Source organism: Cornus florida, unplaced genomic scaffold, assembly GCF_030987335.1.
Source record: "Cornus florida cultivar Cherokee Brave unplaced genomic scaffold, ASM3098733v1 CherokeeBrave_3.0.0_Hap2_Chr10, whole genome shotgun sequence".
In the NCBI taxonomy this organism is placed as follows: Eukaryota; Viridiplantae; Streptophyta; class Magnoliopsida; order Cornales; family Cornaceae; genus Cornus; species Cornus florida.
The window spans coordinates 72541457-72565841 of record NW_026775580.1 but is presented as its reverse complement, the minus strand read 5'-3'; the positions used below and the strand labels follow the sequence as shown (position 1 = coordinate 72565841).

Sequence of the window (24385 nt, the reverse complement as noted above, 5' to 3'; positions counted from 1 at the left end):
ATGTTTAAAAAATAAAATTTTCTTAAAAATTTTGATGTTTACAAACATGGAAAAGAAAAATGTAATTTGCATATTTGTAAAAAAAAAAATTGACTCGTGAAACCTGTCCGACCCGCCCAAAATATTGATGTTTAAAAAATAAAATTTTTTATGTGTACAAACACGGAAAAGGAAAATGTAGTTTGCCTATTTGTAAAAAAAATAAAAAACTGACACGTGAAACCAACCAACCCGCCCAAAATATTGATGTTTAAAAAAAAATTCTTAAAAATTTTGATGTTTACAAAATGAAAAAGGAAAATGTAATTTGCATCTTTGTAAAAAAAAAAATTGAACCGTGAAACTCACTCGACCCGCCCAAAATATTAAGTTTTAAAAAATAAAAATTTCTTAAAATTTTTTTATTTACAAACATGGACAAGGAAAATGTAATTTGCAAATCTGTAAAAAAAAAAAAAAAAAAAAGGCCCGTGAAACCCGCTTGAACTGCCCAAAATATTGAGTTTTAAAAAATAAAAATTTCTTAAAATTTTTTTATTTACAAATGTAATTTGCATATTTGAAAAAAAAAAAAAAAAAGACCAATGAAACTAGACCGACCCGCCCAAAATATTGATGTTTTAAAAATAAAATTTTGTTAAAAATTTTGATGTTTACACACTTGAAAAAAGAAAGTGTAATTTGCATATTTATAAAAATAAAAAACTGACCCGGGAAACCTGTCCACCCGCCCAAAATATTGATGTTCAAAAAATAAATTTTTTTTAAAAATTTAGATGTCTACAAATATGGAAAAGGAAAATGTAATTTGCATATTTCCAATAAAAAATAAAAAATTAGACTCGTGAAACCAGCCCGACCCACCCAAAATATTCGGGCTGGGTTATGGACATAACCCATTTTGGATAGAATTCGGGTTGGCTAACCTAACCCGAAATCGGGTTGAGGTTGGGAGCCTAAGTTGCACCCCTAGGTAGAAGTAGAATTATTAAAAATTTTATAGGTAAAAGTATAATTATTCAAAATTTTATAGGTAAAGAATTATATAAAAAATTATAGGTAAAAGTATAAATACTCAAAATTTTATAGGTAAAATTATAATTACTCAAAATCTTATAGGTAGATGTAAAATTATAAAAATTTAATAGGTAAAAGTAGAGTTATTCAAAATTTTATATGTAAAAGTATAATAATTTATAAAAATTTAGGTATATGTAAACGTATAATTACTCAAAATTTTATATGTAAACGTATAATTAATCAAAATTTTATAGGTAAATGTATAATTACTCAAAATTTTATAGGTAAATAATATAATTACTTAAAATTTTATATGTAAAAGTATAATTATAAAAAATTATATAGGTAAAAGTACAATTATTCAAAATTTTATAGGCAAAAGTAAAATTACTCATTATTTTCAAGTAAAAGTATAATTATTCAAAATTTTACAGGTAAAAGTATAATTATTCAAAATCTTAAGGGTAAAAGTAGAATTATAAAAAAATTTATAGGTAAAAGTATAATTATAAAAAATTTATAAGTAACAATATAATTATTCTAAATTTTTATAGGTAAAAGTATAAATATAAAAAATTATATAGGTAAAAGTAAAATTATAGGTAAAAGGTATCATTATTAAAAAATTTATATATCAAAGTAAAATTACTATAAATTTTATAGGTAAGAGTGTAATTACTCAAAATTTTATAGGTAAAAGGAAAATTATAAAAATTGTATAGGTAAAAGTATAATTATTCAAAATTTTATAAGTAAAAGTATAATTATTCAAAATATTATAGGTAAAAGTAGAATTATTCATTATTTTATAGGTAAAAGTATAATTAGTCAAATTTTTATAGGTAAATGTATAATTATTCAAAATTTTATAGGTAAAAGAATAATTATTCAAAATCTTATAGGTAAAAGTAGATGTTTAAAAAAAATTATAGGTAAAAGTATAATTTTAAATAAATTTATAAGTAACAATATAATTATTCCAAATTTTTATAGGTAAAAGTATAATTATAAAAAATTGTATAGGTAAAAGTATAATTATTCAAATTTTATAGCTAAAAAGTATAATTATTCAAAATTTTATAGGTAAAAGCAAAATTACTCAAATTTTTAATGTAAAAGTATAATTACTCAATTTTATAGGTAAAAATATAATTACTCAGAATTTTATAAGTAAAAGTATAATTAGTCAAGATTTATATGTAAAAGCGGGTAAGCGACCAGCCTAAAATCCATTTAGATTTGAAGGCGAGGAGGGCAACTCTGAGGGATCTCTTGATTCTTTCTAAGTCAGCAAGTGCATTGAAGAACCCGCGCCCATAATTATTCTCAATTTTTATAGGTAAAAGTATAGTTATTCAAATTTTATAGGTAAAAAATATAATTATTCAAAATTTTATAGGCAAAAGCAAAATTACTCAAAATTTTAATGTAAAAGTGTAATTACTTAATTTATAGGTAAAAGTATAATTAGTCCAAATTTATAGGTAGAGTATAATTACTCAAAATTTTATAGGTAAAAGTATAACTATAAAAAATTATATAGGTAAAAAAAAATTTATTGGTAAAAGTATAATTATGCAAAATTTTATAGGTAAAAGTAGAATTATTCATTATTTTATAGGTAAAAGTATAATTATTAAAAAATTTATAGGTAAAAGTATAATTATTCATTAATAATATAGGTAAAAGTAGAATTATAAAAAAATTTATAGGTAAAAGTATAATAATAAAAAAATTTATAGGCAACAATATAATTATTCTAAATTTTTAAATGTAAAAGTATAATTATCAAAAATTATATATGTAAAATTATAATTATTCAGAATTTTATATGCAAAAGTACAATTCTTCAAAATTTTATAGGTAAAAGTAAAATTATTAAATATTTTATAGGTAAAAGTATAATTACCCTAAATTTTATATGTAAATGTATAATTATTCAAAATTTTATAGGTAAAAAAATTATTTTTCTAAATTTTATAGGTAAAAGTATAATTACAAAAAAAATTTATCGGTAAAAGTATAATTTTAAAAAAATTTATATGTAACAAAATAATTATTTTAAATTGAAAAGGTAAAATTATAATTAATAAAAATTATATAGGTAAAAAGTATAATTATTCAAAAATTTATAAGTAAAAAGTTTAATTATTCAAAATTTTATAAGTAAAAAGTTTAATTATTCAAATTTTATAGCTAAAAGTAGAATCATTCATTCTTTTATAGGTAAAAGTGTAGTTATACTAAATTTTAAGAGAAAAAAATTATAATTATTCATTATTTTATTGGTGAATGTATAATTCTACAAAATTTTATCGGTGAAAATGTAAATTTTCTAAATTTTATATGTAAAAGTAGAATTATAAAGAAATTGATAGGTAAAAGTATAATTATAAAAAAAATTTAGAGGTAAAAGTAGAATTATTAAAATTTTATGTGTAAAATTATAGTTATTCAAAATTTATAGGTAAATGTACAATTGCACAAAATTTTATAGATGAAAGCATAATTACAAAAAAATTTATAGGCAAAAGTAGAATTATAAAAAATTTAATTGGTGAAAGTAAAATTATTCATTATTTTATAAGTAAATGTATAATTAAACAAAATTTTATAGGTAAAAAGTATAATTATTCAAAATCTTATAGGTAAAAGTGGATTTAAAAAAAAATTATAGGAAAAAGTATAATTATAAAAATTTAATACTTAACAATAGTTATTCTAACTTTTTATTGGTAAAATTATAAATATAAAAATTATATAGGTAAAAGTATAATTATTCAAAATTTTACAGGTAAAAGTATAATTATTCAAAATTTTACAGGTAAAAAGTACAATTATTTAAAATTTTACAGGTAAAAAGTACAATTATTTAAAATTTTATAGGTAAAAGTGAAACTATTCAAAATTTTAATTTAAAAGTATAATTACTCAAAATTTTATAGGTAAAAAGTATATTTACTCAAAATTTTACATGTGAAAGTATAACTACAAAAAATTATACTAGTAAAAGTATAATTATTCAAATTTTTATAGGTAAAAGTTTGATTATTAAAAATTTTATAGGTAAAAGTAGAATTATTCATTATTTTATATGTTAAAATATAGTTAGTCAAAATTTTAGATTTAAATGTATAATTATTAAAAAATTTATAGGTAAAAGTATAATTAGAAAAAATCTTATACGAAAGAGTAGAATTACAAAAATATTTTTAGGTGAAAGTACAATTATAAAAAATTTATAGGTAACAATATAATTATTCTAAATTTTTATAGGCAAAATTATAATTATCAAAAATTAAATAAGCAAAAGTATAATTATTCAAAATTTTCTTTCTAAAAGTAAAATTATCCTATATTTTGTTGGTAAAAGTATAATTACTCTAAATTTTATAGGTAAATGTCTAATTATTCAAAATTTAAAAATAAATTTTTTCAAAATTTTATCGGTAAATGTATAATTAATCAAAATTTTATAGGTGAAAATAAATTTTTTCTAAATTTTTTAGGTAAAAGTAGAATTATAAAAAAATTATATGTAAGAGTATAATTATAAAAATTTTATAGGTAACAATATAATTATTTTAAATTTTATAGGTAAAAGTATAATTATTAAAAATTATATAGGTAAAAGTATAATTATTCAAAATTTTATAGGCAAAATTATAATTATAAAAAAATATATCGGTAAATGTATAATTATTCAAATTTTATAGGTATAAGTTGAATTATTCGTTATTTCATAGTAAAAGTATAGTTATACTAAATTTTTTAGGTAAAAATAGAATTATTCATTATTTTATAGGTAAATGTAGAGTTATACAAAATTTTATAGGTAAAAATATAATTTTTTTAAATTTTATAGGTAAAAGTAGAATTATAAAAAAATTGACAGGTAAAAAGTATAATTATTAAAAAAATTATAGGTAAAAGTATTATTATAAAAAATTTTAGAGGTAAAAGAAGAATTATAAAAAAATTTATGGGCAAAATTATAGTTATTCAAAATTTTATAGGTAAAAGTATAATTACTCAAAATTTTACAGATAAAAGTATAATTACAAAAAAAATTATAGGTAAAAGTAAAATTATAAAAAATTTCATAGGTAAAAGTAGAATAATTCATTATTTTATAAGTAAATGTATAATTATACAAAATTTTATTGCTTAAAATATAAATTTTGTAAATTTTATTGTTAAAAGTAGAATTATAAAAAAATTTGTTGGTAAAAGTATAATTATAAAAAAATTTATAGGTAAAAGTATAATTACAATAAAATTTAGAGGTAAAAGTAGAATTATAAAAAAATTTATGGGCAAAATTTTAGCCATTCAAAATTTTATAGGTAAAAGTATAATTACTCAAAATTTTATAGATAAAAGTATAATTACAAAAAAAATTATAGGTAAGAGTAGAATTATAAAAATTTCATAGGTAAAATTAGAATTATAAAATATTTTACTGGTAGAAGTGTAAATATTAAAAATTTATAGATAAAACTCTAAACCCTAAAACCTAAACGCTAAAACCTAAACCTTAAAACCCTAAAACTCCTAAAACCAAAAACCCAAAAACCCTAAACCTTAAGGGCCCGTTTGGCATGCACTTTGTTTTTGGCATTTTGTTTTTAGTTAAAACGGAAACAGTGTTTTTGTTGTAGGAGTGTTTTGGAAAAAATTCGGAAGCTCGTTTGGAAACGATGTTTTGCTGTGAAAATGTCGAAAAAAAAAACATGCAAAACATGTTTGGTAAGTCATGCGTTTCAAAATTTTTAAAAACAAAACATGTTTGGTCAGTCCAACTGTTGTAAAAAAAAAAAAAAAAAAAAAAAAAACAGAAACAAAAAAACATGTTTGGTTATCCTTGTTTTTAATTTGTTTTTATAAATTTTATGTATATTTATAAATAGTTATCATATTTTTAATAGATATGGAGAAATTTGAACCCACAAACATATATATATATTAATTTTTTCAATAACCTATTTACAAGTTGTTTGCAATAACCCACTTCAATTTTATTATCACTATACCTGTATAGTTCAACACAACATTAAAAATAAAAACATTTCTAGTCACATTTTACTATACTACATGAGAGTCAACATTTGTAAAAAAAATTAGCAATAACCTATTTACAAGTTCTTTGCAATAACCTGCTTCAATTTTATTATCCTGTTACTTATATAGTCTAACACAACATTAAAATAAAAACAAACCCAACTGAAAGCATAATTGAAATAGAGTGTATACCATTTACAAGTCTTTAAATATTCAACCAACAAATTAAACAAGTTTAAGTTGTACATAAAATGTTTAGAACAAAGCATTAACAATACATAGTTGTCAGTAAAAATTGATAAGAAGTTCATAAAGTGGATGACAATGGCAACGACACATCATCTTCATAACAGTACATGTGGCCTTTAAGAGAGCATCAACACACTTCATATCTGCAATAATAGCATTTAAGTTGAATTATATATCTGCAAAAATGATTTATATTACATATATATAGTACAAGCTTACAATAGCAACAAATATATGACATATAAAAGAAAAAATATACCATCACTTTTAGAAGGATCAAAAGTGCTAAAGAGAATTCCAAATTCGATCAGCAATAATATTACACAACTGATCCATTTCTCGAAGTTGAGCCGAAGGCACATGCTTAACAATTTCATCATCTTCACTATCACTTTGAAGAGGATCGTTACCATCAAATAAATCATCAGGCGGATGCTGATTTCTGATGAAATTGTGTAATGTGCAACAAGCCATTACAATCAATACTTGTGTTGAAAACTTATAAGGAAGCATTGCCCTCAAAATAGCGAATCTCATCTTCAACAACCCAAAGCATCGCTCAATTATATTTCTCAAAGATGAATGCCTATGATTGAACACTTCCTCCCGACCACGAGGTTGTCTAGTCCTACGGTATTCCTAAAAGTGGTAAGTATGACCTCGAAATGGGGCCAAATAACCAGGCTTGTTGGCATATCCTGAGTCTACCAAATAATACTTACCTGCCATGTTTAGAATACATAAAGATATATACAGTATAATAAACTAACCATATATTAAGTGAATTTGTAAGATAATATTACTTGCCGGTGGAGCTGGAAAGTTCATTGCCTCATTCTCAATAGACTCCTTTAGGATTCTCGAATCATTAGCGGAGCCTTCCCACCCAGCTAGCACATATGTGAACCTCATGTCAAAGTCACATACAGCTATTACATTTTGTGTGGTATAACCCTTTCTACTACGAAATGGAAGTTGTGTACTTGCTGGCAGAGTTGCAGGAATGTGGGTTCCATCTATAGCTCCCACGCAATTCTTGAAGTAAGGGAAAAACCTAGAAGACTCTCTAATCTTATTCGGAATCACAGAAAAATCAGGAGGGGCAATGATATAAGTGCTTAACTGACATACTGCATGTAACACAGCATGGAAGTGTCTGGAAATGGTTTCAGTGGAGTGTTGAAATCTCTCAGTTACAACACGATTCCTTTGATTATGAGATAAAATGAGCAAAAAGATTGCCACTTGTTCATAAAACAGTTAAAAATTTAGAATCTTTCAGCCCTATACCTTTCAGGGTACTACACAATGTTCTAAAAACTTCAGGGTACATCCTAAAATTTTCATAACATCTTTCTCTGTGGCTGTTTAAAATCTCCATAACATACGTTTCCCCTTGTAAAATGGAATCCCTACAACGCCTCTTTTGATAGAAGTTCTACTCTTCTAAAAGAGTAGCAAATATTAAGACACTCTCATTGTCATCCTCATCATCATAAAATTGAATTATTCTTCTTATATGGTTCCACATATCCATTGCCCTATTTAAAGATTTAATAGAAGCAAAGCATTTAAGTTAATAAGCAAAACAATTAAATAATAAACAAAACAGTTAAATAATAAACAAATCATTTGAGTTAATAAGCTTAACATTTAAGTAATAAATAAAATATTTAAGTTAATAAGCAAAACATTTAACTTAAGAAGAAAAACATTTAAATAATAGCAGTACAGTCATCCAAGAAATAAAAGTATTTAGTTATTACAGTCATCCAAATGTGAGATAGTAATAAGTTAAATAAACAACAAAACACAATCATCCATAAAGAAAGACTCAAACATTCAGTGCCCAACCAATTCTTATCTCCTCAGGAGAACTGAGAAAAAATTTCTGCCACTTCTCAGAATCATGTAACAACTTTGATACCTTAGCGAATTGGGCCATCTTAATTCCAGGTATTTTTTGTAAAAGGAGCATGCAGGCTTTAAACATTTCATCATCTTTATCCTTTTTTAGAGGGAGAGAGAACTTCATCATCTTCTTTCTCACATGAAGATACACGAGTAGAATTAGAAGATGCTTTAATTGCTTTCTCTATTGCAGCTTCCATTCTCTCAGTTCTCCTCGCAGAATTCTCATCCATGCCTGACAAGAATGCAGCCATACTGGGAGATAAACTATCTATTTTGGCTTTCTTACCTTTACGTAAAGGTGGGGGACTGACGTGACAACCCTCTTCCTCATCATCGTCATCATTGGGAGTGGGCAAAATGATTGCTGTAGGTGCTGTAGTAGAGGGGTGGGCATGCATTCCTGTTGCATATGTGTCCCCAAATATAGTCGACATCTTGTCAAAATGCTTATATCCATGTCTACGAAACTTATTTGTATCCTTAATAACCTACTAAATTTTGTTACAATATTAACCTCATAACAAATAATATACGATATTTTATTATTTATTTAGGACTAATAATTAAATTACTAACCTTGCTCAACCTGCCCCATCTCTCTTCCTCAACTATAACTATGCCCGTCTCATGGTTATATCCCACGCCAGTCTCCGATAACAATTTCTTAAACTCGATATAAATTGTCCTCAATTGGTTAAACTTATTCCGAAGTTGGGTTTTGTCAAATTTTATCCCTGTTTGAACCTTCATTTCTTTTACCATAATAGTCCAACCTTTTGGATTAAATGTTGTCTCAGTACGATTGTCAGCCCTAACTTGTTCCTCCATAATATTACAGAATTTTTCAGTAAGTGAGTCATCCCATAACACTTTTCCATCTTTCATAACTTCAGCCACCCCTTCTTCTTCAATTGTCATATATTCACCATATTGTTCCACATTCTCAACATTGATATCCATTTAACAAATTAATAACAACACTATAATTAATAACAACAAAAATAATATATATTACTTTAATAACTCATACTATTACTTCAATAACTCAAAGCCCTATAAGTTCAAGCATCTCATGAGTTAAAAGTAATTCAATTGGGGATGGAACTTGAGAAAAATAGAAGAGAAAAATAGATCTCTAGCAGCAATTCAAGCATCTCATGAGTTAAAAGTAAAACAATTGGGGATGGAACTTGAGAAAGAGTGTACCAAACTGGCTAATGTACAGCTAAAATTACAAGGTATTTCCTATTTTTTATGATCTAGTTGTGGACATATACATATTCTCATCTTGAGTTTCTGGTCTGATATTCTATTTTTGTTCCTAGAGGAACAGAAGTTGAATGGATCTTTTCAGGAGAAGCTTAACTCACTAAAAGTGGATAATAATAAATTAAGTTCTTACTTGGTTTCTTATCTTCTCAGAGTGATGGCTAGTTTGGCCTTTTGACAACTGATTAGTTAAAGTTAGCCAGAATTTTTCATTTTTAGAAGCAGATTCTAGTAAAATTGATATTTTTTAGGACCTTTCCTCGGCTAAATTCGGATCTGGGCCTAAGCCATTGGAGGGATTCTACCAATGGCTCAGGCCCAGATCCGAATTTAATGAATGATTTCTTACTATTTTCTTAGAAGCCACACAAAATGTATAAAATAATTAAAGTTGAAACAAATAATTCTTTATATTATTTGGCACTAAACCTGTGAACGGATTGGATAGGAAGTGGATGATGGTCGATCCGATCTGTTCGTCGGATTTTCATTTAATGAATCCATATCCCATGTTGACTTTATTGGATGTCCAATTTGATCGGTTTAGATATTTCACTTTTTCAGAAATAATGCAAAACAATTATCCTACTCTTACTTGAAGAAACTAAACATTCAGCATGGCACGGTTAAGAAAAAGATGACCTAAAGAATGAGAGAATAAGCTAACAGAATTCTCACAGTTGAGTTACTAAAGTTTAAGTGGTACATTGAGGGTTATTATTTTTTGTACATATAATACAAGGAATGGGTATTGCATCAAAATATATGCAGTGCACCCACCTCTTTTTGGCACTCAGTTAAAGTTCACTGCTCTCTCTCTCTTTCTTTCACTACTCACACGCTGATAGCTAGAAGAAAAGAATTCATGTCACCCACTGTCACCCACTCCTAGAAGAAAAGAATGGGTAGTTTTGATTCCATAGTTTTACTGGTGTGTCCTAATTTTTCATACACCACCCTTGTATAGAAAATGTTTTTATAGTTGATATAAATGAAGATGTTATTAGAAAAATAAGACTTTATGTAATAAAATGTAGACAGTGTTTAAAGTGTATGGAGTTAACACTTAACATCAAGTCTTAGTGTGCTATGTCACCTAAAGTATGTCATTATGAGTTCAATGTACTCACCCACATGACATACACATGTTCGAAGGTCTATTTATACGTGGGAAACGTAGTCCATACTTGTGAACGGTTTTCAATATTTCATATGTTTCTCTTATTTTTATTTTTTATTTTTGTCTAAAAAGAGTATGAACTTATACCCTCAAAATATACCAGATAGAAACCAGGAAAGCCTTGATGACACATCTACATTGATTTGCAACACTTTTGAGATCTGAGCCGAGAACTCTAACCACATGTCAAAACTGAGTGTGGTATTACTACTAAAACCTTATAAATCTAGCACTAATATTTGAAAGGTGTCATCCAAAGTCAATTAACATAACCCAAAAGCATCCCTACGCATATGAACTTCAATTATCCTCCAAATGTAACCCCAATCAAGCATTATAATTTTAAATTTTGAAATGCAGCAATTAAACATAAGCTACAAACTTACAACTAAACTAATTTACAAATCCCATCAAATTTCACCATTTTTTTTTACCCAACAATAGAAATTCAGTTATGAACATTTATAAAATTTGAGTTTGGCAGACTTTGTGATTTTCTGTTACCCGATTCAATTCCCTCTTTCAAGAAAATCGGACCCCCCCTTTTAGATTGAGCCTCATGTGGCCATAAGATGTTTGAGTAAGACCATCCATGACAACAACCATGAATTATCTTTGTTAAATTGAAATTTTTTGTTAAAGAATAATAAAGCATCCAACTCAGTCCTCTTTTCACCTTTCTTCATACATCCCCTTTTCTTCCCATTCATTGTCACTAAAGTCCACATTGAACAAAAAAGGTGTTTAATTCCACAGTTTCTTTGACAGAAACAAAGATATTGTTAATTGGGTCTTTTTCTGTATGATCATATAGATTGAACTTGAAAAAAAGCTAGAGGCAAAATATGCACAATCATGTATATTGTATAGCCTAGCAAAAAAGTGACATTCATACCAACATTTTTTTCAACCAGTAATTCATACCAACATTGTTTTGGGGTAATTATATAAATTAAGAAAAAAGATTTAGGTAATTTAACAAAAAAAAATAAAAAAATTCATGACTTGTTTGGTTCAGGTTTTCTAAATGTTATGTCAAGAATTTTAAAACAAAGAGCAATGATACACGTCATAAATTTATTTTGTGATTTATATGAAGAATTGAAAACTGGCACCCTTGATTTCGGCTAAGAAAATGAAACCCAGTAATTATGTCAGAACAAAACAGACATACATTCACAGATATAAATATGTAGCAAATGTGAATTAGGGCACGAACCCTTGAAATTTAGGAAACCCAATTACTGAAAACATATTGAGGCACCCAATAAACTATATGCCAAATTGTATAGAAAAAAATATTCTTTCTGTTAACCAGAGAACCTTCACAAAATAGACTGGATGCAATACAAGTAGGCAAATTAGCCTTAGAAATTGAGAATCAACCATGTGGGTTGAATGAGGTTTTAATGAAAAGGATCAATTGGTGGAAGCCGAAATAACACAAGAGGGGCAAGAACTGTTTCACAGAGGAAAATAAAATGGAGGAAAAGATAAAACAAGAGAGAGAGGCATGCACCTGGTTAGAGATCGTCGAAGAGATCGGCCGAAAACAGCAGTGGAACCATCCTTCTCAGTTGTTGCCCAGCCGTCACCGAGAATCGCCCAGAATCGCCAGACCGAACGAGCAAAGCAAACCCTAGATTGTTGCAACTTTTTGGTTTTATACGTGAAACAATTGTTGCATCCGCTACAGTTAAATGCTCGTTTTTGCTTCTTCCGCTACAATAATTCTTACCCAAAATAAAACCAAAACAACAAAAAACACCAATGTGGTGTTTCATATTTTGGGCCCAATTTTGACAATGTTTTACAACTGTTTGAAACATAACAAGCCCAACCAAACATGTTTTGGGCTTAAAAGAGGTTACTGTAGCAAGCCTAAAACAAAACAAAACACCTCCCAAACAGGCCTTAAACCCAAAACTTTAAAACACTAAACCCTAAAACCCTAAACCTTATACCCAAAACCCTAAAACTCTAAACCTTAAAATCCTAAACCAAAAACCCTAAATCAAAAACCTTAAAACCCTAAGCCCAAAACCCTAAAACCTTAAACCCTAAACCCTAAATTCCAAAACCCTAAATCCTAAACTAATAAAATTTTAATTTTATTAGAATTATGAAAAATTATTAACAATAATTATACTTTTTACCCATAAAATTTTGAGTAATTATACTTTTAACTACAAAATTTTGAATAATTCTACTTTTCACCATAAATTTTTTAGTAATTATACTTTTACTTATAAAATTTTGAGTAATTAAACTTTTACGGTTAAAAAAAATTTATTTTAAAAATAAAATTTTCTTAAAAATTTTGATGTTTAAAAACATGAAAAAGGAAAATGTAATTTACATTAAAAAAAAAAAAAAATTGACCCGTGAAACCCGTCCGACCTGCCCAAAATATTGATGTTTTAAAAATAAATTTTTTGATATTTACAAACATGGAAAAGGAAAATGTAATTTGCATATTTGTAAAAAAAAAATAGTGAAACCCGACCAACCCGCCCAAAATATTAATGTTTAAAAATTTTAATTTTTTGATGTTTACAAAAATGGAAAAGGAAAATGTAATTTTCATTTTTGTAAAAAAAAAATGACCCATGAAACCCGCCCTATCCGTCCAAAATATTGATATTTAAAAAATAAAATTTTCTAAAATTTTTTATGTTTACAATCATGGAAAAGGAAAATGTAATTTGCATATTTGTAAAAAAAAAAAAAAAAAAAAAAAAAAAAAAAAACCGTGAAACCGACCGACCCTCCCAAAATATTGATGTTTAAAAAATAAAATTTTCTTTAAAATTTTGATGTTTACAAACATGAAAAAGGAAAATGTAATTTGCAAATTTGTGTGAAAAGAAAAAAAAAGAAAAAAAGAAAAAAAAAAGAAAAAGAAAGACCCATGAAACCCAACCGACCCGCCCAAAATATTGATGTTTAAAAAATAAAATTTTCTTAATTTTTTTGATGTTTACAAACATGGAAAAGAAAAATGTAATTTGCATATTTAAAAAAAAAAAAGAAAAAAAAAAAGAAAAGAAAAAAGACCCGTGTCCAAAATATTCGGGTTGGATTATGGACATAACCCATTTTGGATAGAATTCGGGCTGGTTTAATCCAACCCGAAATCAGGTTAAAAGACATCTGATGCTAGGGTTTGTAAGGTAATGTGAGGAGTTAAAAAGTATATATAATTGGGCTTTCAGAAAATGGGTTTACTTTTGGGCTGTTTTAAATTCTCTTGGTCTTGGTTCATTTTACTAAGGAATGGGCTTGGGTTACTCTTATTTTCAAAATAATTAAAATAAATAAATTGGGGTGGGTTAGGTTGTTGGGCTTGGACTTATAAAATATTGAAATAGTTAAAACACCTATTATATCTTATAAAAATTTGAAATATAAGATTATTATTATTTTTAACGTATTTGATATATGTGTGTTTTTGCAAGCTCAAAAACGCATTGAAGCGAGCTGAACAAATGAGGATGTTTGAGATTGATTCGTTAGGACCTACGAAAACAAAAGGGTAAATAACTTCTTGGAATAGCCGTCATATAAAATCCTACACCATTGTATGTTGATGCTATTCACTATTTACTTAAAACTCGATAATGCCATTAGAAAGCTTATAAGTACAAAATTTTCCATTAGGAAACAAGTATTTTACATTAAAAGACAATAAAAAAGTATCACGAATAATAATAATTTAATACCTTCCTATTAAAATTACGGCAATCTATTGAAGAGGTAATTGTAATTATCCATTTAGCAAATGGACGGACAGGCTTCACAATATCCAAGCAGGGCCAATCTACGGCTTTTCAACCTCCCGAACGAACAAATGTTCCAAACAAGTCATCAATGAGTTCATCATAATAGCAGGAAAAACCCATCTTAACCAATAATGATGTTTTAAAACTAAGAACAATCAATAAAAAATATCATAAAATAAAGTCAAGTAAACTTGCACACATGACACGGTTGGACAAACATACAAGCAAATCTCTGAACCAGAAACCTTCAAAAGAAAAATTGAAAAAAAAAAAAAAAAAAATTAAAATAACATGGATGGTAATTTACATAAAACCTCACTCCATTTTCTACACATGTCCTCCACTGACAAACCCCAATCCAATGCATGGCTGACTTTTTATCTGCTATCCAAGAGGAAAAAAGGCTGTGATCAAAACTAGGTAGCTGCCAGTCAAATAGATTGTCTCCAATTTAACATAAAAGTCCATCTGGACTTGTTAAATGCTGTTGCGGCCTCTCCATGTCGTAGAGCTTCTTCACCTTTGCCACTTTCTCTCTGGTTAATAGAAAATAACAGGAAAAGCAGTAAGTAAGAAATATATGAAAAAATATTTTTAGGATTGTTATTCGCTACGAACACATTTGGGAGACGGTTAATATATGAGTTCTAGACTTGTAGCGGATACGACGTGAGTACCTGCTTTGTACATGTGTTTCCCGTGAATTATTGCGCGTCAATACAAACTATAAGAAAAGTGCAAGCATGATGATGGGTCAAAATGAACTAACAAGAAAGATTTTTTTATGCCACTGCATATAAATTTTGATGGATTTCAAAATAGTAGTCATAGCAACTAACATACAAAGAAAATACCTCCTCTAGAAGTTCAGGTATGATTTGCAGACACAAATGTCCATGTCAATAATTGACAGGCACAGGAAAGGCTCAAAAATAAGATGCAAGGCTACGGTAACACACGAACGTACACATGTATATAAGTATAGATAAATTTATCATTTTATTTGTTTAACTTTATTTTATTTAGTAATGAAAATAATTTCCCAATTGTTCGCATTATTTGAAGTAAAGAAGTAGGGTGAAACGATCAACTATTATAAATTTTACTAACGTTGTGCCGACTTCATGGAATTGGAATTAAAAAAAAAAAAACACAAACTTCAAACTAAATTTTCTTCAATTCTAATTCCAATGCACCAATTCATGCAACCAAACATGGCATAAGAGTAATTCCCCTTTATATTTGATGACAGTAGAATTCTCTAAAATAGGGCTCTAATGGGACCAATAAATGACCTATTTGAAGAATAAAAAATATGCACTATAAGAGTGGTGCCATAGAAGAGAATAGCCAGCAGTAAAATCGTACTGCTGCTATGCAAAAAAATTGGTGCAATGGTCCCAGCAAAAGGAAAAAGAAAAACAGAAATCACTGCAGATGAAGTAGCTGGGTTCCACCATATTTTAAGTAGGCCTTACCGGTCTGGGGTCACCATCTACAGATTGTGAGTTATGGGGATTCCACCATTGTTTCAAGTATGACTTACTTGTCTAAGGTTTCACATGAACAAAAGGTAATGGTTGTGATTGACTGGATAGCAGATGAAGATCTGCATTTGCTCCTCATTCCTGCTACACTAATACTTGGAAATGGAAGAGCATCTGGTTCAAGATTATTGGAGGCTTAATTTCTTAGTTGTACAACCAGTATTGCATTTTCTCAAGTAAAGGCAGATCCTAGACAGATTAAGCATTGCGGGAAACTCTCCAAGTATGAGACATATTGGTTAAGTAAATAGAATTATGCAAGAAAAAAAAGCAAGACTCACAAAATGAAAAGAGCAATAAGAGATTCAGAACACACCATGAGGATGAGTACCATTTCCCTTGACACCATGATTTGCCTGGGACAAAGACCGCTGGATACGAGGAGATCCTTGTCTTCCGTTTGCACCAGGCAGAGAGTGTCTCTTCTTGACGTAGACGTCCTTCTCTTGCACATCCGGACTTGATCTTGGGGAGCTATTAGCAAGAGCTTTAGCTCTTGCAGATTCCGTTGCTTGCATGTAACTAGGGAGAGAATTACCACCAGTACTATCTCTTGGTTCCTGATCAACATGATCAGGTCTAGCTGAACCAAAAGAATTGCGCCGTTTACCAGTTTTATGATCTTTAGGTAATTGTTCCAAACTACTCCTTGCACCAGAATCGTTGTTAGTATTTGGTGCGGATCTTTTACCACCTGACAAGGACCTACGTTTAGAGTTGGACCCCTTTTTATCACTTCTACTCCTCTTAGCATTCACTGATATCTGACTAGAAGGTGTTTCTTGGGTTTCAGGGACAGTCATGTGGCTTCTTGGAGATCCTTCAGGCGACGACTTGTATGCTTGGTGACCTGACTCCGGATCCAGCTCTATCTGCATAACAGATGCATTTTTTTCTGACTCTTGCCTTACCTGTGAGGAATCTGCAGCTATGACAGAATTTACAGGTTCACCTTCGGCAACATTAACATTGTCCAGTTTCTCTGGATGAACCATGATGGAGTAGGATACATCAGACCCTGGGATGGTGGACTCAACCTCAGCTTCAACATCTTGGTTCTTAGAGCTCATAATATTGCAAGTCACTTCCTCGGAAACTTTGGCTTCCTGCTCAAATTCTATGGTTCCAACTTCACACCTATCTGGTGAATCAAGAGTGGATGAAATAGAAAGTTCAGTGCCACACTCAGAGCCACCAACTTGAATACTGGAATTATGCAGAACTGTTTTTTCTGCCAGGTCAATCTCACTGGTCCTGATGGCATTATCGGTAGACGACGCTGCAGTTGTGCTTGATTCACCTCCAACATCTTGATTGGATGAACTGATTGATCTCGCTGAACTGACTGTTGAACTGAGCTCTTCAAATTTTGACTGTGCAGCAATAAATGCAGGATTACTTGCCTTTCTTGATCCAATCGCAAACTTCTTCCCCTCAGTCTCCTGTTCAGGAGCAAACCTTGTAATAGAATGTTTGGGTGATCCACTCTCCATTTCAGGCTTACTAGAAATAGCGTTGATTTCCGTCTGAGAAACCAAATCTGATTGTGTAGTTTGATTAGGAAGCAAATCCAATGTGATCTCTTTCAAATTTGATGTGTATGTGTTCTCAGGCTGAGGCTCCTCCAGGTTATCATTTATTGAAGACGAGTTTGATCGATGTGCCTGAATGTTGAAGTTGTCTGCATCAGAAGTGATTAAATTATTAGCACTTTCAGATGGCAACACAGTCTCCCCAACCTTGGTCTTCGTATCAGTTGACTCGCTATAGCTTTCAGATGGAATTCCAGTTTCCACTTTGCAAGTTGAATGCTCAACCTTCTCCTGTTCCTGTTGATCCTTGCTTAATTCTGGTTCCTGGACAATCTGCTCAACCTTCTCCTGTTCCTGTTGATCCTTGTTTAATTCTGGTTCCTGGACAATCTGCTCAACCTTCTCCTGCTCCTGTTGATCCTTGCTTAATTCTGGTTCCTGGACAATCTGCTCAACCTTCCCCTGTTCCTGTTGATCCTTGCTTAAGTCTGGTTCCTGGACAATCTGCTCAACCTTCCCCTGTTCCTGTTGATCCTTGCTTAAGTCTGGTTCCTGGACAATCTGCTCAACCTTCCCCTGTTCCTGTTGATCCTTACTTAATTCTGGTTCATGTGATTGTACGACTCCTGTTGATGAAACAGACATCCACCTTTCCAACCATTTCCAAGTCGAATCGGATCTTGAAGGATCACACTTGATGTGCATGGGTTTGGTCCTCGGTGTTGATTCGAGTAGCTAGTATTGAACACACACATATATATACATTAGTTTCAGTTTATAAATAATGCAACTTTAGATCAATAACCTGCAATGTTGTTGCAGATCAACAAATAGAAACATATCAATTCCTTTACCTGACGAGCAAAACCATTTTTAAGAAGATTCTCAATGGAAGTGTGCTTTAGAGTTGGTTTGGTAACTGAATTTTCTTTTTCCTGAAACAAGATGGGATGATCAGATATAATAATCCATGACCGGAGCAACAGCAATTTGTCTCAACAAGTGCAAATATTATTCATCAAAGAATGTAAAATTTTAATAATAATAACAAAAATAAAAAAATTGACCTATTCATCAAAGAATGTAAAACAAATTTCATAAAATCAAAACTAACATAAAACCCCACTCTGTAAGCAGATAGAAGAATAAACTGGAAAAAAATTGGCATCCAATAGTTAGCCTAATTGACAATAATATTTTCTAGAATCTCATCTCAAAGACTGCCTCAAGCTCTTTTAGACAATTTTTAAACTAGCCTTCATTTATATGCTTCATATATTGAGCTTTTCAGATCCCTTTCAAGATTATGTTCAATTTTTAAAGATTACTTTAGTTGATGGAGAACAGTGATAGAGAATCAGACATAAAAAATGGAGCTTATAATACTGGAGTTAGCGGCTATCATTCGGAAGGAAAACGCAATGAACTAAGTAAAACAAACATTAATTCCTTTCTCAATTAGGATGAACTGAAAGAGATTAAATTAAAACAATACATTGCTCTCAATATATCTATTGAACAAGATTCTGTATACAATAGCACCAATATGTTTGCACGGGAATGCACATATTTTTACCAGTCCGTAACCTTCAGCAGATTTGTTAATTTTTAGATGAGGCATGATGCACAAGGTCCATACTCCATATGTTAGAAATTTTCAATACCACAGCTGTTGCCTTCTGAGTTTTACAAATCCTTTCCTCATTGATTATTGCTCTGAATATGAGACATTCTTCATGTTATTACAATGACAAAGAGTGAGCATATTTTGACACGGACTATTGTCTGAAGTTGTGACAGCTAGCATGTCAATGATTGTCAAACCATATGAACAGGTTAAGTTAAAAAACAAGATTATTTAACTGAGCTAAATAGCAGGAAATTAGAGAATATGAGTTGCATAGCATTACCAAGAACTTTGAACTGACGTTATCATTCCCATGTTTCCTATCTAGCTTCTCTTCAGTACAAGACCCTTCTACGAAGAGGCGAGCATGACGTGCACGAACAAGAGCTTGCATCTTGACAATGGCTTGAGCACAACGTAGAGTTCCCACAGCATGCCTCCGAACCAAATGCCCACGTACAGCAGCTTGCAATTTAATTAAGTTCTTAAGCTTCAGCAGTGCTCTTTGAGCCTACATTGATAAGAGGAAAAACTAAATTTCCCCTCTTATTGAGAATCCAAAATATCATAAAATGGGGAAAGGGAAATACCAAGAATCCTCTGACTGCAACCTGGATGACAACAATGACAGATTCGTCCAGATTGACATCAACTTTAGTGTCCTCCTCTGTAGAAATTACAGTCTCGGATACTTTTGAGTTCACTGGATTTGACAAGTGGAGTTTCTCATCTGTCCATGGTGTAGCAGAGGTTTTATCTGTAACAATAGAGTTAGCTTGTGTTTGAAAGTTGAAAGTAGCAGATTCTGGGCTCTCCTTATTCCCAGAAGAAGGTGTTTCGGAGATCACAGTGTTGCTTAGCACTCGATGCCTGGAAGATCTTTTCCGAAAACTCCACCCTCGCTTGTCACTTGACCCCTTTCCCTGAAGAAAGATTTAAACAACACTGTTAAACTAGGAAGGGAGAGAGAGTAAAATGCCCGTCTTCTGCCTCAAGTCTAAATGATAATTACATAATTAGCCTTTCAAGTGAATTACAAGCTTTTGTCAACCTAACCGGTAAACCTTTTCCTGTCAGAGAATGAATTTCTGAAACCTTGCAAGAAAATAACCATATAGAGTTTATTGAAGGTCTACTATCATTCATTTATTTTTTGATTCATTGGATGACTTCCAAAATTAGTATTGGTGCAAATGAGTAATCAATTAAGGAGGAACACCAGTGAAAAAGCATGAACAAGTACACATATGAAACTGAGAGAGACGAGAAGCAAAAAGAGTACATGTACAAAACTATATAAATGAAAAGTTTGTTTGACACAAACAAAAAGAAAGGTTTAGATTTTTTCACTAGAAAAAATGTAACCAGAAACATGCAAAATAAACTTGCATTCCCAACAATAATGAACAATCAAGTATAAATGCGGTGCCTTCAATAAGTAAAATTTTCACTAATATCTACAAGAAAATAAACTTAAGAAGTTTTGATGGTCCCATGGTCCCTCCCTCCAATAAGTAAAATTTTCACTAATATCTACAAGGTCAAACACCATATTCTTATTTCTTCTTGTTTTGGCACTGCTGCTCCCATCAAAAACTTAGACACTGACATTCATGTTAATGTCATAAACAAATCAGGTCATTAGTCGCCCTAGGACAAGGCGTTAACATCAGGTGAAAACTTCACAAGAAATATCATATAAAAGTGACATGTTTTCATGGACTTGTCACCTCATATTAAAACAAATACAAAAAAACTTCGATTAATATAGAAATTCATCAAAATCGATGAAAAATAAATTAATAAACTAATAAAGTCAATAACACTATTTAATTCTAATAGTAGTATCACACAATTTCAAATTGTAAATAAAAATGTAATGTTATATGTTCCAAATTACAAATGTAATTTACTAATATGGCTTTAGCTAATCCCCAATCTTTCAACAGAGATCTCCATTTCTTTTAGTATCAGCATGCCATGTCATTATATGCTTCCATAAATAGCCAAGATGTCAACAATTCAGTACACCCTTACCCCATATATGACAATGTAGCCATTTCCAATCAAGGAATATGGCTTTAGCTATTCCGCAATCTTTCAACATAGATCTCCATTTCTTTTAGTGTGAGTGTGCCATGTCATTATATGCTCCCATAAATAGCCAAGATGTCAACATTTCAGTACACTCTTATCCCATATATGACAATGTAGCCATTTCCAATCAAGGAATTAGTCGCCAGCCAAAGTTCTGGTAACCTGGTCTTAACAGAATCTCAAAAGAAATTTTAAGGCCGATCCCTCCCTCCCTCCCTCTCTCTCTCTCGTATGTTCAGGTATGTTCTTCTTGCAACTAAGAAATTTAGGTTTTTATCAGGTCTTTCTCTTTTATATAGGTCTCTCTCCATCTCTTCCTCTTGCTACACGTTTGGCTGTTTGGGTCTTTATCTCTCTATCTCTTGCTTTTTGTGAAGCTATGAACACACACCACTGGAAGGTTCACCTTAATGACTTTGACGGGTCTTTATCTATCTATCTCTCGTTGAGAAGCCATGAACACACACCACTGGAAGGTTCAACCTAATGAATTTGATTTTTATCACTAAAAGTCAAATTTATATTTATATTTCACATTAATTACAACTCAAATTATGTGACGAAGTTAATAAAGCATGTCTATATTATAAATCAAAGCCTGCAAAGAATTGGCCACCCATAAGAAGTGAACAAGATGTTCATTGACTAACACTGTTAATTAACCAATCAGAATATATTTGTGTGCATGTATGTGTGTTTAGAAAAAGCTAACTCCACGTTCAAAAAGGAATACTATGATCCCGTTCGCCAACAGACTAATATGTCCATTGATCATGACCAAAAAGCCTCTTAAAAGATGGACAATTTTAGTCAATTAACACTTCTTTAGGAAACTCCCTGCCTTCTCCTCTTGGCGTGAATCATTTACTATATAGTCCACCCATTCTTTTGCTACAATCTTAATGCCATCTTTTCATACAGGGATGATACTGTCCCTTATATCCCCATTAATGCATTCCATTTGAAATTGCAAATACATTAATTAATAGTTAATCACATTAGAAACTACTTTAACTGGAGGTAAAAATCAGATTTGCTTGAGTTGAGATAAATCAACCTCCCGGCAGCTCATGGATCAGACCACTTGGTATAAGAGATCCAATAATTTGGTCATTAGGGAGCATAGAAGAAGAAACATCAATTGACAAAAAGTAAATAATTTTACAATATACTCCCTCCGTCCTACAAGAAATGTCCCTTTCTAGGAATCTAACTTTTTAAGGTGATGACTTTTAGTGTTTTTATATTGTGTTGGTAGTGAATGAATTACCAATTTACCCATAGTGAGTCCACAATGATGTGATGGTTTACTTTTTATACATTCAATACAAGAAGGTTAAATTCGTAATGTTACAAAAAAAAAGTACATTGACTTTTTAACTGGGACATTTATTTTGGGACAGCTAAAAATGGAAAGGTGGACATGTTTTGTGGGACGGAGGGAGTATTATCTAAGCACTTTTTCACTCTTGCATATGCTGGGAGATTTTAGTAGAAAAAGAAAATTTTCCGTAATAATGGATTCCAGTCCCTGATCATATACCTTTTCTAATCCACGAAATATTATTAGATTCATTCTCAGGACCCCCGACATTCCAAAAGAGAAATGTTTTAACAATTTTGACCCAAGTAGAAAGTAGCCTGCCATGATTATTAGGTTGAGAGAAAGGTTGCGACAATGGAATGGATGATGAACCAGAAGAAGATATGGGTAACAAAGAAAAGAGATAGGTAGGAAGGAGATGAGGCTTTCTTTACAATGTGATACGATTAAAACTACTCTTGTTTTAAAGGCATATAATGAATTACCTACGGAGTCTTTTGCCAAGTGCGGACATAGTAATCCCTCTCTTAAAATTGATGAGGTCGGCTCCATAACAGAAAACGACAACATTTCCGATGCACGATAGGAGCCTTTCAAAGTGTTAATATCTTAGCAATTGGCGGGAACTTATAACAAGCTGGGATGCTCTCAACTAAAGAATTAGAGATATCCGATACTTCGTAAGATCGTATACGAGCCAAATTGAACATGCTTAATGCATCTGAATCTCAACAAAGTTGATTCTTCTACTTTAAAATAAGAATAGAACTACGGATCCTGTGAAGATCCTTACTCTACATTCTATCAACTGTACCAGAACCCCGCCTACACAAACAAATTGTTGACAAAACTCCAAAATGGCATTTTTTTTTTCTTTCTCCTTATCATTCCGAAAATTCAAAAAATTTCAGGGTAGCAGACATTCTCTAAAAAAACTCTTAGATTCGAACCCATAGCTGATAAAATCATCATGCATTACAAATGGCAAAGTCAACACTCTCCTAAGCACAAGATTTTGAATATAGCTTGTCTACCATTTCACCACCGCAGCATTTTAAAAAGTTATCGTATTCAATAAAAATGATATCCATCTAACGAGATGTATGGAATATCTGACAAAAAAGGAACAGATCAAAAGCTTCTGGTGTAATTCTAACCTATGTATAACCTAACATAATACAAAGAGAAAACAAATAGAAGTCACAATAAAGAAAAATGATCATAAACATCATTATCACATTAAGAAATCACATATAGGTAAACCTCATTCCCTTATCTGGCGAAATTCAAAATTTTAAAAATAAATATCTAATTATTGGAGCTTGTTGTTTTATCGAGTCCAAAAGAAGAACAAATCTAAGATTCAAATGCTCAATTTCCTTCCTTTTCCGGCATTTTCTGATCAATCAAATGGAGAAACCGAAAAAGTAAGAAAATTCATAGAATCTGAGCCAAAAATAACTGTAGAAACCGTTACTGCGAAGATACCTCAGATGCTGCGAGATCGTCTTTGTCGACGGAATCACTACCGCAACTAATGATCTTGAAGCAAGACGCAGTAGATCTTCCCATTTTTGGCCTCTGAGCTCACTCACTCTCTCCCTCCCACAGACAATTGAGTTCTTTGTTTCTCTCTCCTCTTTCTCTATCTCTCTCTATCCTTTTTATTACAATTCTTCTTGTTGTTGGAACTTGAGCCAGCAGATAGAGAGAGAGGAGCACCCGGACCTCAATGCCCCTAAAATCTAGCTAAGTTTTGTGTTCGGGTCCGCCAATTTATAAC

The 24385-nt window shown here is 30.5% G+C and overlaps 1 protein-coding gene and 1 long non-coding RNA gene across 2 annotated transcripts; both read right to left on the bottom strand.

The window, feature by feature from the left end:
- Positions 1-6252: 6252 nt before the first annotated feature.
- On the bottom strand, positions 6253-12470 carry LOC132279134 (uncharacterized). The gene is made up of 2 exons (XR_009471222.1): positions 12213-12470; positions 6253-6473 (listed from the first exon to the last, which is right to left on the bottom strand). It is a non-coding gene; the product is annotated as an uncharacterized LOC132279134 (long non-coding RNA).
- Positions 12471-14610: 2140 nt separating this feature from the next.
- On the bottom strand, positions 14611-24352 carry LOC132280112 (protein IQ-DOMAIN 32). Its single transcript, XM_059782238.1, has 6 exons — positions 24091-24352; positions 19772-20104; positions 19465-19692; positions 18409-18489; positions 16339-18289; positions 14611-15011 (listed from the first exon to the last, which is right to left on the bottom strand). Exons 1-6 carry the CDS (start codon positions 24172-24174, stop codon positions 14992-14994), a joined length of 2697 nt encoding a protein of 898 aa, XP_059638221.1. The 5' UTR covers positions 24175-24352; the 3' UTR covers positions 14611-14991.
- Positions 24353-24385: the final 33 nt, after the last annotated feature.